At 35.8% G+C, this 18,271-nt stretch overlaps 1 protein-coding gene across 11 annotated transcripts in view; it reads right to left on the bottom strand.

Annotated features, from left to right (window-relative positions):
- Positions 1-18,271, bottom strand: part of INPP4B (inositol polyphosphate-4-phosphatase type II B) — an 871,737-nt gene that overhangs the window by 84,994 nt on the left and 768,472 nt on the right. For all 11 annotated transcript variants that reach the window (XM_074396868.1, XM_074396869.1, XM_074396867.1 and 8 more), the window contains 2 exons: positions 13,820-13,960; positions 9,014-9,111 (listed from right to left, as the gene is read on the bottom strand). In XM_074396868.1, coding sequence (XP_074252969.1) covers positions 9,014-9,111; positions 13,820-13,960 — 239 coding nt within the window. The remainder of the gene's footprint in view (positions 1-9,013; positions 9,112-13,819; positions 13,961-18,271) is intronic.

Below are 18,271 nucleotides of genomic sequence, written 5' to 3'. Positions count from 1 at the left end.
TATAGTTGCTGCTGGAATGATATTCATGTGTTAATTTAAGAAAATCCTCATATCGTCTTATATTTTTAAACCCTTATGTCTTCATATTTGTTAAAAATACCAGATAAAGCCCTGTAATATTCAGATTTTTCTTTCTGGTTAAGAAATTTAGACACACTTACTTAGCTTAATATTACAAATCAAGGTAATCTCACATTGAGCAGAATCATCATTACAGCTGAGTTGTTTTACATATACATTTCACTTAGGTCATTCAACTATCGATATTTGTTAAAACAACAGATAAATAAAAGATGAACAGTTTTAACATTCTGGGCAATTTCATCTTCTTTTAGACTCACGTCCAGAGTGTAATGCAATGCAAAAACGTACATTTAAAATTTGACACGTAACTCTATCACATCTGATAAATCCAAGCAAGTGGTTCCCAGATCTTACTGTGCAGGCAGAATCTCCAGAAGGGCTTGTTAAAACACAAAATCCTGACCCTACAGCCAGATATGGATTTGTCTGAAATTACTCTCGTATGTGTAAAAGGCAACGAAAGACACTGAGTAGCACAGGGGTCAAAGATGCTGATCAATTGCTGATTTGCTCTCATTTCTTTATGTACCTTTCCCCATCTTGCTCGTTATCACAGGAAATCTCATTTTCCAGGCTGTTTGCCACCTCTAACTCATATTTAAGTCTGGGCAATGAGGAGCCTGAGGGAGAGTCAAGGGCAGGAGGAAGATAGAAGCCAGCCTGTTCTGCCCCCACCTTTCTGTTTTTTATGGACCCTTGGAAGTGGTTATGTCTTTTTTTCTATGGCTCCGGCTCTCACTGGGCAACTTTTCCAATCACAGTCCCAGGTTTTGCTAGACAGTCCTCATGAATGCCCTAGATCCAGCTGTATAGCCCCACTTTTGGCCTCTGGTGACACCACCTCTGACCTTTGTCCTTTTAGCACCTGGGTTAAAAGCAACTCTGAGTTAGTTTAGCAACTCTGGGTTAGTTTAACAATGCTGATTGCTAAACTCCTGGTGACTGCACCAAACCCTGTTTAATATGTAAATTCCTAGTCTTCTTGATTTCCTGTCTGGGCCCTGATGAATACCGCCATTGAGAACTTGGCATTATTTTTAAATATTTTACCTCAGGATAGCCTAGGCTAATATCCTAACTCAGCTGCCCCCTTCTTCCTCATCTTGTTTGCAGGTCAATCCCTCCTTGCATAGCTTGACCTCCTCCTTAAAGTTTATAGACAGTGAAAATGATGCAGAGAGAATAGAGATATCTGGAAAAGAGAGTAAGATGATGAAGGGGCAAAGTGCAACAGTGCTTTTTGTCACTATCGAACCTTAGTTGAGAGAAGAAATGGCCACCTCTGACATCACTGTTCTGTAATGTGGAGAGGCTCTCCTAATATTCAGAAAGGACCTCTTTATATAAATGTGAACTGTTCAGAGGAAACTGAATATTATCACGTATGGAAAAATGATAACTTAGAAATTACTGTAGAACCGGGAAAATAGTTAACTTATATCAGAAAGTCTCTTTGCTAATCAGAAACAATCCGATCGTTTGAAGACCTTTTGTGGGTGGAACCTGGGAATCCAGGTTCAAGATAAGTGATGGTTTCTAATGATAGAGGGCTCTCAAAAGCAGAAATAAAAAATACCCACCGTATCATGTTCTGAGAAGGTGAGGGCAGCACATTGAAACCTGTGGCAGCAATAAGCCACACTGGGATGTGGTGAGTATCAACACACATGGATTCCAGTTTTAGGTAAATAAGCAGAAAGTGGATTGGTATTCAGATTCACCCTTTTTGTTTATGAAGCAGTGTCCATCTATATGGCACACCCAGCTGGTGCTATCAGTATTGATTCCACCACATATTTTCTGGGCTCATCGAATAATCACTACGAAGGATATACTTACTTAAGTAGCATTAATTCTCATTGTTAAACAGATAAAATATAGTGCAACTTTTCTCTCTGATATATGTACCAACTATATATCAATTTATATTCTGTTTCTCAGTGATATTATCCTTTTCTAGTACAAGGTGTCTGTTAACATCTGATAAGGATTACTGTGGCTTCGAACACTATGGAGAGTCCAGCAGCGCAGTTTGCTAAAGAGGTCTGCCAAAACCTAATGCTGATTTCTTCCAGAGCACTATCTGGGTTGTAAATGTTGTAGCTAGTTTTCTGTTTCTCAGCAAAACTCTCATGTGCATTGATTTGTAAGTTGATTATACATGGAATATGATTCTGTATGATATCTTAGTAGCTTTCTTCTTTTCATTCCGTTTCAAAACAAAATCTAATAATTTCATTCAGAAAAGCATTATCACATACTTGTTTTGGAAAAATTACCTTGATGTACTGGAGAGTGCTCTCCTGTGTTGGAAAAATCTTGGTACATATTCAATGGCTGTTTGGACAGAGTATTCGGTACTAGGCGTGAGTTGCTCCATTATTTGACCGAATAATATCCAATTTTAGATATTCCACGTTGTACTTAGAGTAAAGCTCCTCCTTTCCACCTGCTTCTGTGAAATCCTCTCATGGGCAGGTTTACTTGTCCCAGAGGAGTCCTTTTACTTTTCATAAATTTTGTATTATTTTGACTTTCTATAATTTTCTTTCTAGTTGTACTTTGACTTAAGCCATCTTTGCTCCATGAATCTATTTTTAAAATAATGTTTAAGATAAATTGAAACACTAAAAATGGAAAATGCCAATTAAAAATATAAGTTCAAAGGATACAGAATACCTTAATATAAATAAATTGTGCCCTATTAACTAAATGCACTAAATATTTGTTTACTTAACTTAAATCCTTGACATGCACTCATAGCTTTTACAAATTATATTTAAGGGTTGCATCTTAATAATTAAGCTAAAAGAATTTAAAATAATATTATAGAGAATCATGATTGATCAGATTTTTAGTTGGTAAATGGATGTGAAGACAGTCTTGTTTTGAAGCTTTTTCCTCTGAAGCAACCAAAGGACTGTGGGAGATGTGAGAGAAATTATTCTCATATGTGTAGAAGGCTAGGAAAGATATTGAGTAGCACAGGGGTCAAAGATGCTGATCAATTGCTGATTTGCTCTCATTTCTTTATGTACCTTTCCCCATCTTGCTCCTTATCACAGGATATCTCATTTTCCAGGCTGAGAGAAAGTGTTGGATCAGCAGAGGTCTGAAGACTAACCCCAGACTACACTTAGGATTCTTTTAAAATCTTTGTATCCATCTTCAAGAGTTTTCTGTGACCCTTTGCTGGAATTCTTCAGGTGTTAAAGGGCCTCAGCCAGGCATGACAGATATTTTCTTTTTCCTGGAAGCCAGAGTACTACTTTTTCAGTCTTTGTATCATATGAGAGGCCTAGCCCTCTGCTCTCTTAGGGCTTCTGGTTAGCTTTCTAGCTAGTCTCAGGGACCTTATCATTGTTAACTCCCTAGAACCTCTCAGCAGGATCAAGTATAGGTCCATTGCCCATAACTTCCACCCTGAAGTTTCTAACTGTCTTTAAACATGCATCAATTTACCACCTTGGAAAAACAGACTCGAGAAAGACTCTCTCTCTTGATTCTATTGCATTCAGTCTATTTTTTAATTTCTCTATTTGTATCCACTGTTAAGTTTTTTAAGGAAATAACTTTCACCACTCTATTTCTCTAATTATACAACATGAATTCTTTCCTCAAATGCTTGTAATGTGATTTTAGTCCATGCTTTTTATTAAAGACTCCATGAAATACCATTAATGATTCACAGTCATCAAAATCCAATAGCTTCATTTTCATCTTCATTCTTCTTTCATCAACGCATTTGATATTGTTGCTCATCTTCACATGGATGGTATTCTTCTCATTTAGCTTATTTGACTCTGTCACCAATAATTTCTACATATTGTGGGTTACTTAGTCCTTTTCTTCCTTACACTTACGAATGTTCTCATCTTATAATGTATATTTTCTATGTGAACTACATAGAAAACTGTTCAAATAATTCCTCTGAAGTTAATTACCTATCAAATATTGGATTTATATCTTATTTTCTTATTTTTTAATAAATATAGATAATGCAAAGGATGTTTTATTTTTCCTGGTGCAAAAATAAAATCTGTGACAATGCATAACTATACAATGAGTGTCAGAAGCAATCAGTAGAAAGTAAAAGTTTTTGAACAACGGCAGCAACAACAAAGCTAAATTCTTCAAAACAGAAATCAACACTCCAAAATAGCAACTATTATTCCAGAAAGAGGTTTAGCCTTAATGTAGATTATTCTTTGATTACCTTCAGTATTTAAATTGAAAGCTAGTAGTGCACAGACTACATCTTATTCATCTTTTATCATCCAAACTGAATAGCACAGACTTTCCCACATATTGTTATCTTCACCGATATTTGCTAAATTAAATGTGAGGCTTAAAGTAAAAATTGTGCATACACACACGCATACACATACACAACTACATTCTACTTACCCTCATTACAATACTAAACTATTTTTTCTAAAAACTGTTTTGTATACAATCCTTAATTATGTAATTGTTGAAACACTATATATAAAACACAGCACTTTGGGAGGCTGAGATGGCTGGATCACGAGGTCAGGAGATCGAGACCATCCTGGCTAATATGGTGAAACCCCATCTCTATTAAAAAACTGCAAAAAATTAGCTGGGCATGGTGGTATATGCCTGTAGTCCCAGCTACTCTGGAGGCTGAGGCAGGAGAATTGCTTGAACCCAGGAGGTGGAGGTTGTGGTGGGCCGAGATTGCGCCACTGCACTCCAGCCTCGGTAACAGAGCAAGACTCCTTCTCGAAAAAAAAAAAAAAAAAAAAAAAAAAAGAAAGAAAGAAAGAAAGAAAAAAAAGCCCTGCCTGTTTTTCTTTCTTAGCTCGCAGTGCTAGTAAGCTCATCCATACAGTGCTACCACAGGCATCATTACAGTACAGTTTCATTAGAGCAGTATGACAAGATTCTTCTCCTTTGCTACAGATAAAATACAAAAGATATGAGCATTATTATTAGAGAAATGACAGATAATTTACTTGTAATACTTTAATAGTTGGTCCCTCCTTTTTTAAAGGAAAGAAGAAGATAGAAGGGGCTTTATCTGCTTCTTCCAGAAGCCCTGAATCATGTATGAGATGCAGTGGTGACTATACACAGAGCAGTTTGTGCTAGCGATTTACAGAAGTACTGTTTTATTTTATTTCTAACACAAAATTTAAGTGTCTGAATGCTTTAGGTAGGCACAAAAGGGAACGTGAAGGATGTCTGCGATCATCAAGTCCAACCGAAAGATTAGAGCAAAAAAAGGGAGAACCACTAATAACTGCCACAGTGGAATTCCCAGATTGATCAAAGGGCCCAGGGAATAGCACAGCTAGAGCTTGAGGGGAAGTAACTTCTGAAGATTTCTCGTGCCTTAGAGTCAGCAGAAGAACAACTGTCTGGGAGCTGCATTACATATAACGGAGATTTGGTGGCAGAAACACACAATACATGTGCCCAGATAGAGTAGTCATCAATAGCTTTGTCTATCTGACAGATATGTAAGTTGTCCCTTGGCACCCAATAAGGATTAGATCCAAGACTCCAGAAGATACCGAAATCATGGATGCTCAATTTTCTTAAATAAAACAATATAGTGTTTGCCTATAATCTAAGCACATCCTCCCCTACACTTTAAATTACCTCTAGATTACTGATAATACTTAATACAATATAAATGCTATGGAAATAGAAATTGTTGTTATGCTATATATAAAAATTTTTAATAATATTTTTATCATTGCATAGCTATTTTTTATTTGTATTTTTTTCAAATAGTTTTGATCTTGGGTTGATTGAATCTGCAGACACAGAACACACGGATACTGAGGACCAACAATATATTACTTGCTGCAGTTGAAGATTCAGCAAAGATTTACAGGAAAGATTTACTGTTCACTTTTGGGATCCTTATACGTGCCGTCTTTCTCTGTAACAGGCACATCCCAGTTCTAGAGCCCATAAAATTATCCAAAAGAAAGACATAGAAGCCTCCCTGTCCTACCAGGACTTGCACTAATGGCCTTACTGCAGTTGCAAGGAAGATGGGGGTGGAGGATAATAATATCTGAATTTCGCTGAATATTTATTCCAAATTAAACTGAGATTTTAAATAGTCTAAAAACACTAGACTATGCTAAACATATTGAAAGGGCATCTTGACTGGCAATTTTAATTATCCATACCCCTAATCCCCAATTACTAACTTCTAAAGGTTGATGAGTGCTTCATAAAACTGGTAGTAGTTAACTAAAATAAAATGATTTCACGTTTGTAGATTGCTGAATTGAGACTATATATTAAAATTGCTACGTATATAATAGAATTAGAAGACATTTGGGGAGAATATTTAGTCCATAAATGTTTCTATATGAGAAGAGTAAAAAGATGAGAGCTACTTGACTGGGAGTGAATAAATTAGTTTATCATTAAGTCCTGATATAACAAAAGTCACAGATATCCCTTAAGGTTAAGAAAATCTTTGGAGAAGAAACATTTTTTTTTTTTTACTTCAAAAATAGATAGAATTCAACTATTTAATTCATAAATCATTTAAAAAGAGGATCACTAAATTAAAAGTCAGCACATCCATAATAAAGTGAAAGTAACATGTTTAAGAAATTAACCTATCCTTTAACATTGACATAAATTACCCCTTGATTTCACTATGAAAGAAGGAAAATAATAGATTATATGGATTATGAATATGACCCAGCATGCACAGTTCTTTCATTCTTAGCAAATGGCCTAACCTCTATTCATACTCTTATAAAAGCTTTATGGTTTTATCCTTAAACAGAGCACAACTCAAATCATGCTTTGGCTTGCAATGTCTACACGAAGAATAAACCCATATGTCATGATAACTGTATACAGTGGATTTGTACTTCTCTTATGGAGCACAACCACAGCCATACTACACTGCTATTCTGTACCAAATACAGTTGTTTCAAAAATACAGGAACTAAAATATCAGAAAAAAATCCAGTATGTTCAGACAACTGTGTGAGCAATGAAATCCAATCGGTTTTATGCAAAATTCCATCTCGCTTTCCAAGTAGAAAAATATATTTACATGTTTTGAAAAATACTTGTTTCTATTTGATTAGCACTATATAGAGTCTCATGTTGTTATTTTCGAGACAGAGTCTCACTATGTCACCCAGGCTGAAGTGCAGTGGCGCAATCTTGGCTCACTGCAGCCTCTGTCTCTCAGGCTCAAGTGATCCTCTCACCCCTCAGTTTCCTGAGTAGTTAGGACCACAGGCACACGCCCCATGCCTGGCTAATTTTTATATTTTTTGTAGAGATGAAGTTTCACCATGTTGCCTGGGCTAAAATTTTTTAAATGTATATTCCTATGAAGAGTTTAAGTTACTTGAATATAGAATTACTTTGTATTTCATAACTCAGGTAATATTTCAACAGTATTTACACATATTTCTTTAGCAAAATGATTGTTTTAAGCATAGTACTGAAAGCCTTCACAGACTTTGCCAACAATCCACTTTGTAATATATGTTTTGTGTAAGGATGGCATATCATTAGTTCTCAAGCATTTGCATGAATCAGAAGTCACCTCAAAGGCCTATGAAAATGCAGACTCTGAGAGTTTAGTAGATTCACAGTGGGGCCTAAGAATTTGCATTGCTAACAGGTTTCCTGGTGATGCTGATGCTGCTAGCCTGGGACCACATACACTTTTCAAGAATATTAAAAAATATAATTTTTATCAAGCTACTGATAAAAATTTGGATACTTTTTTCCAAATTATAAGTAATTTGTTAAAAAAAAATTAATATCCAAGTTACAGTAAACTATTTTTTCTTTAATTACTAAAGAAAAAATAGTTTTACCTACCTTGTTAACTTTTCGAGTAATTAACAAATTTCATATTCAAAGTATGCTTGCTGCCAAAGAATCTCCATGTACTTAAATTCATTTTGGCAAAAAATAATATTTGACTTGAAATAAAATAAAATAAATAATAATATAAAAACTGCAAGTGACATTTTAAACTATCTATACATGGGCATGCATATGCCATAGCAATATTCTGATAACATGTTCATTAGGTAACAAAGACATAAACACTCCGCCACCTAAGATGTTTCACACTAAATAACAGAATATAAATCAGTGAGCAAATTGCCCATGATTACACAACAAGAAGTAACAAGTAGACTTTGATTACAGCTTTTAGCTAAAATATTATAATTTTCCTACTTTATTAAAACTTAGCTTCTTATTATCATGAATATCTCAACATATTTATACTATTTATAGACGAATTCCAAATATATTTCCAGCTCTCTGATTTTGGACTGCTCAAATGTTATGTGCTTAATACAATGAAGAAAAGAAACGTAGAATTGAGCGATGACCCTCTCCAAAAAAAAAAAAAAAAAAAAAATTCCAAAAGTGTAAAACACATTTTGAAAGGCTTGGGTGCCTTACCTTTTTTTTTTTGCATAAAATATTGCAATACACATATTTAATAAGTGCTTAATATTACCTTGTAGAACTGGTATCATATCTGGTGTTCTCTTGCATATGTGTCCTATGTGTTATGTAGCTTATAAATGGAGACTTAAATCTTCATTTGAGTGTTTTATATGGTTAAGAATTATACAAAATTTTTATCAGACTATTAAATGTCTAATAGTAATGTCCATTTTTTAATTATTATTTGGCATTCTCCAGTGACAATGAAATTACTGTCTCTGAATAAGCAGCAGGACACATTCAAGAGGGCAATCAAGAGAATGACCAGGTATTGCCCATGCCACCTTCGCAATCAGTCTTTTTGGTTTAGATAACTTTAAAATTGCTCTTGCATCCCCACCCCATGCTTTTTTAGTCCATTGACCTCTATGTATGACAGCTTCTAAAGATTTATAATCAAGAAAACATTACTGTTGTCTTCTGTAACTTGCATACTCACAGTCAGGAGGCATCTTTTCCACAAATATCTTGTAATATTCTTGTAGAAGTTCAAAGTTTTCCTGATTAATACTTTCTTGCAAAGAGACATCTCCAAACCTACAAAGAGAAGAAAGAAAACAGTTATGGGTTATAGAATAGTGCCAGAAAGTAACACATTTTACCTTTCCTTTTTAAATAGATTGGAACAATTTTCTAAGGAAAGAGTCTGCCTCGTTTTCCAAGCTACATTGCACAATGGTGATTTCAAACATACTCCATTCTCCACTGGTCCTGATTTCACTAATCACTTCTAGCACATCAAATACCCTCACAATCATCGAATGTGAACTTAGATGAAATATTACAGGTAAAATACCAGCCTCTGTGCATGAGCATAACAGATAATAGTTTTCCCATTCTACTCCACCCCTCCACTGCAGGGCTACATTTCTGTATGTGTTTAACCAAAACTCCTTTCTTATTATCTATCCAACCTTCCCCTTCACTCAAGGCAACACAGGGAGGGGTCCAGAAGACAAGCACTGGGCACTGGCCTGCATGCAATCTTGCCCACACTATCAACTGCTGTAGGCACAGGTAGAGCCCTCTTCCCAGAGAGTAGACTATTTCTGCTGACATTTATTTTCTGTTCATACCATGAAGCCAAAAATGGTTCTGTACAAGTAGTCTTCCACCTCCTGTTCAAGATGAACCTGTCTACCTGTGTGTCATTAACCTTGTGTTCTCTTTGAGAACTGATCAAGTTCAAACCTAAAACCTACTTGTCCCTCTATAAAAGTATGCTATGTAAATGGCTTCCAATATGTATCTCCATCAAAAGCTGTATTTTGAGATGTCAATGGAAAACTTCAGTGTGCATTTTCCCACTCCACTTCAAATGTAACACAATCCAAAATTAAAACTGCCTCCTCCTTTGAACGATTTCAAAGCAAATATTGCTAATCACCAATATTTTGGCACTAAAGCAGGTTCAAAATCTAGGAATCATTTTGGATTTCCTCTTTTCCTCACCTTACTCACTGTACCTCAGTCTTTTCATGTCTCTTCCTTTTTTATTCTTCTAAATTACTGTCATTATATATTAAGACACTTAATTATATCCAGTCTGAACTCTCCTAAAGCTTTCCAAATACCACAGAACTAGGTCTCTAGTCTCTTTCACGTCCAATTTATCTTTTGGACCCTGGTCAGATCATTCAGTCTGAATGAAAAGTGAATTCACTTATACAAAAAATATTTAGTATCAACTATGTACCAGACATTGCACCATGCAATAAATGAAATGCTGGAAAAATTAGTCTAACATACTTTTCATCCTATCAGTTCACTGAACTTCAATTCTTCTCTCCTCCCTGAAAGGATGATGTCTTATAACCCCCTTAGTTTAGCATCTAACTTTCCACAACGTCTTCCAAAGCCTCTTGTAGGAATGTAGTTACACTGTCCTCACTTAGCAGCAGTGTTTCAATGCCTTTGGGACTTTTCACATGCTATCCACTCTTGACTGGAATGTCTTACTTTTCTTGATGGCTTGATTAATTCTGATTCATCTTTTAAAGCCTGGCTCATCTCTTCTTTGATACTTCCCGCATGGACTCATCTCCCATCTGTGAATCACTTTCTTTTATGCACTATTCCTGTCCCTTCCACACCTTTAATTATTGCATCAGTCAAACTGTAATGTAATGTTTGTTGACTTGTCTTCCTCACTGGATTATACATTCTTTCAGGACAGGAATCAGATTCCATGCTTCTTGTTACCTTTTGTTCTCCTTATGTCCCATAGCTCTGAAGAGCAGTGCCTGATATAAAGTCAGTGTTTACTATCTATAGAGTTGAACTTGGAGAACAGGGATACAGACCCTCAAAATCTAGAGGAGTTTCCATAGAATCTGAAAGCTACCCTTCTAAGTTTTTCAGACACTACAATCAACTGGTATTTAAAAAATACCATCCTTCATCAGGCACAGTGGCTCAAATCTGAAATCCCAGGACTTTGGGAGGCCAAGGCAGGCAGATCACGCTGTCAAGAGATCGAGACCATCCTGGCCAAAATGGTGAAATCCATCTCTACTAAAAATACAAAAATTACCGGCATGCCCAGCTACCCAGGAGGCTGCGGCAGGAGAATCACTTGAAGTAGGGAGGCAGAGGTTGCAGCGAGCTGAGATCATACCACTGCACTCTAGCCTGTCGACATAGAGAGACTTTGTCTCAAAATAAATAAATAAATAAATAAATTAATTAATTAATTAAATTAAATAAACCATCCTTACTGGAATAATAGTGTTATGAAGTAAATGTTTGTGTTGTCCTAAAATTCATATGTGGAAGCCCTAACCCCCAAAATGGCAGTATTTAGAGATAAGGCCTCTAAGGGGTAATTAAAGTTAAATGAGATCATGAGGGTGGGCTCTCTCTTTTCCACAAACACAAAGAAGGGGTTGTGTGAACAGACAGGGAGCAATGTGGTCAGTCGTCTGACAGCCAGAAGAGCCCTCATCAGCAATCAGATTGGCTAGAGCCTTGACCGTGGACATCCCAGCCTCCTGAACTATGAGAAGCAAATTTCTGTTGTTTAAGCCACCCAGTCTATAGTAGTTTATTACAGCAGCCCAAGCAGACCAGTGGTATTTATTTATCTAAGAACGGTCATATACAACATCTACATTTTGGTTTCGAGTAAACAGTAGTAAAATATTACTCCTAGATTACATAGCATATCTAACATGTAGATGTTGCCTTATAATGCCCAAAATTCAGAATCACGAAAAGGAGGTTCAGAGAGCGGAGAGAAAGCGATTTGCTCAAATTAGCAGTTGGTTGATGTCAGAGTGCTATGCAAATTCAGGCCTTCCGCTTCTCTCAGCTTTTTCCCTACTTTGCCATTTTGCCTTCTTTACCAGTATTGTGAGTCTTGTTCAGCTTCCATGTGTGAAAAAAGTGCACTCTTAGCATGCAAGAGAGATGAGAAGGAAAGGACACCTCTTAAATAAAATGACTGACCACTAGAACAGTCACAATGACTGAATGAAACAAATTAGTCCAGTTTAGAAGCCTTAACAATATAATGCTGACTAGTCTTTGAAAAGTCTGTCTATGGAAGAGGCTCATCTCTCTCTCAAGATCACAATCACAGGCTTTATTAATTCCAAACCAAAACGTTCTACTCTAGCGTACCAAAGAAGAGAGATTTTACAGTGCTGCTCCCCTTCTCCACGTGGTACAGTTTATGCTCAGGAATATCAGTCATCTCAAACACTGAGTTTGCTGAGAAACAAATATATAGAGACAAATAGAATATAATCTGATCCTAGCTTTCGAAAGTGCTTTATTATCAAGGCAATGAGTATGCAAAGCACTTTTAAACTTACCTATGGGGCAGGGGTCACTTGGAGAGTGGATTATAGACAAGAAAGCTTATTAAATATTACAATATCAAAGAACGTCTAACTCCCCAAATTGTTGCCTGTGAAGAAGCTTCTCCAGCCAGCCCCAACAGCCAAGATAATAACTTCTGTCTCCAAAATATTTCCAAAGTATGTTCTATTATTCTTTTTTCTTTGTTTTTGAGACAGTTTTGCTAGTGTTGCCCGGTCTGGAGAAAATGATTTAATCTCAGGCTCAATGCAACCTCCACCTCCCGGGGTTCAAGCAATTTTCCTTCGTTAGCCACCTGAATAGCTGGGATTACAGACACCCACCAATATGCCCAGCTAATTTTTATTTTTGTATTTTTAGTAGAGACGGGGTTTTACTATGTTGACCAGGCTGGTCTTGAACTCCTGATCTCAGGTGATCCACCCTCCTCAGCCTCCCAAAGTGCTAGGATTACAGATGTGAGCCACTGCACCTGGCCTGTTCTATGATCTTTAACTGTTATCTATATATTCTGTAATCTCTATATGTGAACCATGTAAGATGTAAAAATAAGTATTTTAAACAAATAATTTGTGTGTGTTTTTTGTTTGTTTGTTTTGTTTTGAGACAGAGTCTCACTCTGTCACCCAGACTGAAGTGCAGTGGCACAATCTAGGCTCACCACAACTTCTGCCTCCCAGGTTCAAGCAATTCTTCTGCCTCAGCCTCCTGAGTAATAGCTGGGATTACAGGCACCTGCCACCATGCCCAGATAATTTTTGTATTTGTAATAGAAATAAGGTTTCACCATGTTGGCAAGGCTGGTCTCGAACTCCTGACCTCAGGTGATCCTCCTGCCTTGGCCTCCCAAAGTGCTGGGATTACAGGTGTAAGCCACCATGCCCAGCCAAAAGAAAAAAACAGAAACAAACAAACAAAAAAACTGTTTTTAAACAGTGACTCATGGGATCATAGAACAATCATTTGTTGGCTCAGCAAGTCACTATAAAAAAAAAAAAAGTTAACATTACCAAATAATAACCATTATAATAAACACAATAAAAGATGATTATTCTGTTTTAGATAAAAATATTGACACTATTAGCTGTTTACAATATTGAGGTATGTATCAACATAAATTCTGAACTTTAATATACACATAGGTGTTTGTAAACAAAGAAGGTTAATCCATGCGAATGCTTTATTTATTATTAGCATCAAGATTTTCCTCAATGTTTTTGACATATTTAAATTTGATTTGGGCCAGGATTCCTTAAATATGAAAATTTACCTTCTATGTCAAATAATTTGGTATTGATAAAAAGGAAAATGTTACCTATAAATCGAGTTAGTTTTTATATGCAGAAACATGTCGGACTTCTCATCATATACTTAAAAGGAAAAAAGAAAAAAACTCAAGTCCCACTCTTACACCAAAGCTTACCTCTCAGCCAGAGTTTGCTGTTCATTGATTCCAACGTTAAAGAGTACTGGATACACATGAAGCAACTGTCCTTCTTTAATCTGTGGAGGGAGCGACTCAAACATTCTGCCTGGAAGCCTGACCTCTACCACGTAATGTTCTCTAAAGAAGGCAGAGGACAAAGGGAAGAAGCCTTACTTATTTGTTTTATGTTATTTTAGATTCATTGGAAGAAAACAATAAAAGGGTTGGAATATAGCACTGATTTAGGTTTCTGTTTGCTATATACTTATATTCCTCATTCATTCTTCTCCTTACTAACTTACTTGACATGAAAAATTGTTAGAATTCATTTACATGTATGATTTCTCTACCTCACTCTGAATTCCTTTAGGAAAGAAATGTTTAGGTCATTTTTGCATACTCAGGGTCATGTGCATCGATAGCATACTTTTTTTTAAATTATTTTTAAAACTCAATAAATCCTAAGAATAAGAACACTAATTTAATGACTGCTGTTTCAATAAAGTAAAGCTAAATAATTCAAATCATTTGTATAAGTTTTTGGTATGACCTGATTGTTATTACTCTCGATGAGTGTTTCTGTTTATGATGGGCTGACGGAAAAGTAATGGTTTTATTGCTTAGAGTGTAACTTTTGGGAATTCTGGTCATTTTGAAACATTAACATATCACAAGAGCATTTTTCATTGGAAATGTCCATTAAAAACTACCCCTATTTTTTTAATGTTGAAAAAAATTTTTAAATTGTATTTTAAGTTCTGGGGTACATGTACAGAACATGCAGGTTTGTTACATAGATATACATGTGCCATGGTGGTCGGCTGCATCCCCATCACCCCCTCATCTACATTAGGTATTTCTCCTAATGCTATCCCTCCCCTATCTCCCCAACCCCTGCTATCCCTCCCCTAGCCCCCCACACCCCGACAGTCACTGGTGTGTGCTGTTCCCCTCCCTGTGTGCATGTGTTCTCATTGTTCATCACTCATTTATGAATGAAAACAGGCAGTGTTTGGTTTTCTGTTCTTGTGTTAGTTGGTTGAGAATGATGGTTTCCAGCCTCATCCCTGTCCCTGGAATATGATTAATAAGAGCAGCTACTTATATATTTTTAAAATTGACATCTTCTGATACAGTGTGAATTGAATATAGAAATTTAGAAACTTTTGCCCAGAGGTTGGGAAAATCCATGTGTTTCAGGAGCTATTTAGAGTGGTGGGATTGTAAAATATGCATTGGAGAAATAAGCATAGAGCAAACAGTGAGCCTCTTTGTGAAAATCTTTTTAATTTCTCCTAGTAGAACATTACTGATAAACAGTATGGACCACTGACCCTGAGACTTGTTTCTTCCTAGCTATGAAATAGAGACCTGGTAAATACCAAGAATTTAGCAAGCAGGGATGTTAGCATTACCTTCAGATGAACGAGCACATTATTTTTCTTTGCTTAATTGCTCTCAATGCCATTTACAATAGGCTGGTTAACAGTCTTTCAGGAATATGAGAAGCATCAACGAGTCAGTTCATGTTTTAAACTTTTTCCAAAGGTGAAATATAATTTCTTTGTGATAATTTTACCAGCTTTATTATGAAATAATTGATATGAACTCATTCATTTTAAGTATATAATTCATACTTTTAGCAAATTTAAAGAATTTCACAATCATGACAATAATCCAGGTTTAGTACATTTCCATCAACTTAAAAAGATTCTGTGTGCCTGTTTATAGTCAACTGTACTATCACTGCCAGCCCAGAAAGCCACTCACCTCACCTGTTTTCTCTCTATTTCCTATGAATGAATTTTATTTTTCTGCATACATCCCATGTATTGACTCATACAGTATGTAATCTTTTCTGTCAGGCCTTATTCACCTAGCATAATGTTTTTGGAGTCATCCATGTTGTGCCACGTATTAGTAGCTTGTTCCTTCTTATTAGTGAATAGCATTCTATTGTATAGATACCACATTTTTGTCTACATATTTATTAGCTGATGTGGATACTTGGATTACTGCATGATTTGGGGTATTAATTAATAATGCTGCTATGAACATGTGGGAATGAGCCATAGTGTGAAACTATGTTTCATTTTCTCTTGGGTATATGTCTAAGAGTCATATGGTAATTTTATATTTAACTTTTTAAGACTGCCAAACTGTTTTGAAAGTGACATTTCCACCAGCAATGTACAAGGGTTCCAAGTTTTCCACATTCTTACCAACATTTGCTCTTATCTGATGATTCTAGTGTGAGTGAACTGGTATCTGTGATTTTAAATTTATTCTTCTAATGACAAATTAGGTTGAGTATGCTTTCTTGTACTTATAAATCATTCATATATCCTTTTTGGTGAAATGGCTATTCAAACTTTTTGCTCATATTTAAATTCGGTTTTTGGTGTCATTATTATTGAGTTGTAACATTTATTTACATATTCTGAATATGAGTACTTTTTCAAATATGTGATTTGTAAATATTATCTTCTAATTTGTGGCTTGTCTTTTCATTTACTTAATGGTATTTTTTGATGCTTAAATGTTTATATAATTTTGATGAAGTCCTATTTATCTATTTCCTTCTTTTATGGGTCTTGATTTTTAAATTATGTCTAAGAACTCATTACCTAAACACAACTTACAAATATTTTCTCCTGAGTTTTCTTCTAGATTTCCAGTTTCAGTGCTTACATTTAGACCTATAATGTATTGTGAGCTAGTTTTTGTATATGTGTAAATTCTTCTCTTTACATATAGATAAACCAATTGTTCCAGCATCGTTTTATGAAAAGACTCTCTAGTCTCCAATGAATTACCTTGGGATCTCTGGTGAAAATCAATTGATTTTAAGGATAATAATTTATTTCTGGGCAATAAATTTTGTTATATTAATCTACATCTATATTCCTATGCTAATACTACACTGTCTTGATTATTATAGCTTTGTAGTAATTTGTGAAGTCAGAAAGTATGTAAGTTTTCCACTTTCTTCTTCTTTTACAAAATGTCTGGGTCCTTTGCATTTACATATAAATTTTAGGTTAGGCTTGCCAATTTCTGCAAAAAAACTACTGAGATTTAGATAGTGATTGCAATAAATCTATAGATCAAATATGAAGAATTACTATTTAAACAATATTGAGTCCTCTAATCCATGAACACAGACTGTCTCTCCATTTGTTGGATTCTATTAATTTCTCTCAGCAATATTTCATGTGTTCTGTGTACCACATTCAGACTAACTTTGTTAAATTTATACCTATTCTTTTGTGTGTGTGTGTGTGTGTGTGTGATGGTGATTTAGACTCATTAATCTAAACCACCACTGTTTCTGACAACCTGCAGGATTGTGCTATTTCCTACTCCAATCCAAGTCAAATGAGTCCTTCTAGCAGCAAAGCTGCTGGTATTAATGGCCTTGCCCTAGGAAAGCTGTGTTCACAGGGCCAGGGTTGATGGGAGCAGTCCTCAGCAAAATGCCACAGACTGTAACTGATGTCGCCCACTGTTCACTAGTTTTTCACAAACAAGTACTTCTGAATTTGTGGTGTGCATCCAATTTATTCTATTTGTCCCAAAATGGTTGTTTCAGATTATTTCCAGTTGTAATATTGCTTTTGGAGACAGGGTGCGCTAAGCTGCTCACATCATCATTCTAGGAGTCACATCCCTACCTGTATGATCACTTTTGAATTTTGGTACTGCTTGAAGAACTTCCTAAGAAAAAGCATGCTGCACTCTGCCTACAGCGAATGGCCTGGTAAGCTTTCCTTAAACTTTGGGATATAAATATATGAAAGCATTTTACTTTTAATAATACACTTCAGAGAAAAATAGAATTGTACTGTTTTTCAGGTGTGTATATGAGCAATTTTATTCTTTTTCTCCCAGTGAATGGCAAGTTAAGTACTAATTCTAGGTAAATATTTAGTTTCTGAGGATGTGGGTTTTTAAAAATTATACTTTAAGTTCTGAGGTACATGTGCAGAATGTGCACGTTACATAGTTATACGCTTGTCATGGTGGTTCACTGCGTCCATCACCCCATCACCTACAATAGGTATTTCTCCTAATGCTATCCCTCTCCTAACCCCTCACCCTCCAACAGGCCCCTGTGTGTGTGACATTCCCCTCCCTGTGTCCATGTGTTCTCATTGTTCGACTCCGAAATGTGGGTTTTTTTGTGTGTGTAAGAAAGTCACTTCTCAGTCAACCATGTGTTTCGGGGCATCCTTCACCACAAAATTTATAATAATTATTTTATGTTTACTATCAACAGGAAAACAAGTTTACTTTGAACTTTTATACTTAGTCTCTTTAGCATCTCTCTCTAGCATGAAAAGGGTTCTCCCTCTCATATATTCATGTTTTGAACCTGACCTGAAAATGTTTCAAATTTTAAATATCATCATGCAGCAATTAAAAGCACTAACAACGCCAGAATGGTTA

Source organism: Saimiri boliviensis, chromosome 3, assembly GCF_048565385.1.
Source record: "Saimiri boliviensis isolate mSaiBol1 chromosome 3, mSaiBol1.pri, whole genome shotgun sequence".
NCBI lineage: Eukaryota > Metazoa > Chordata > Mammalia > Primates > Cebidae > Saimiri > Saimiri boliviensis.
The sequence above is the reverse complement of the archived record's forward strand: the minus strand, read 5'-3'. Positions and strand labels throughout refer to the sequence as shown.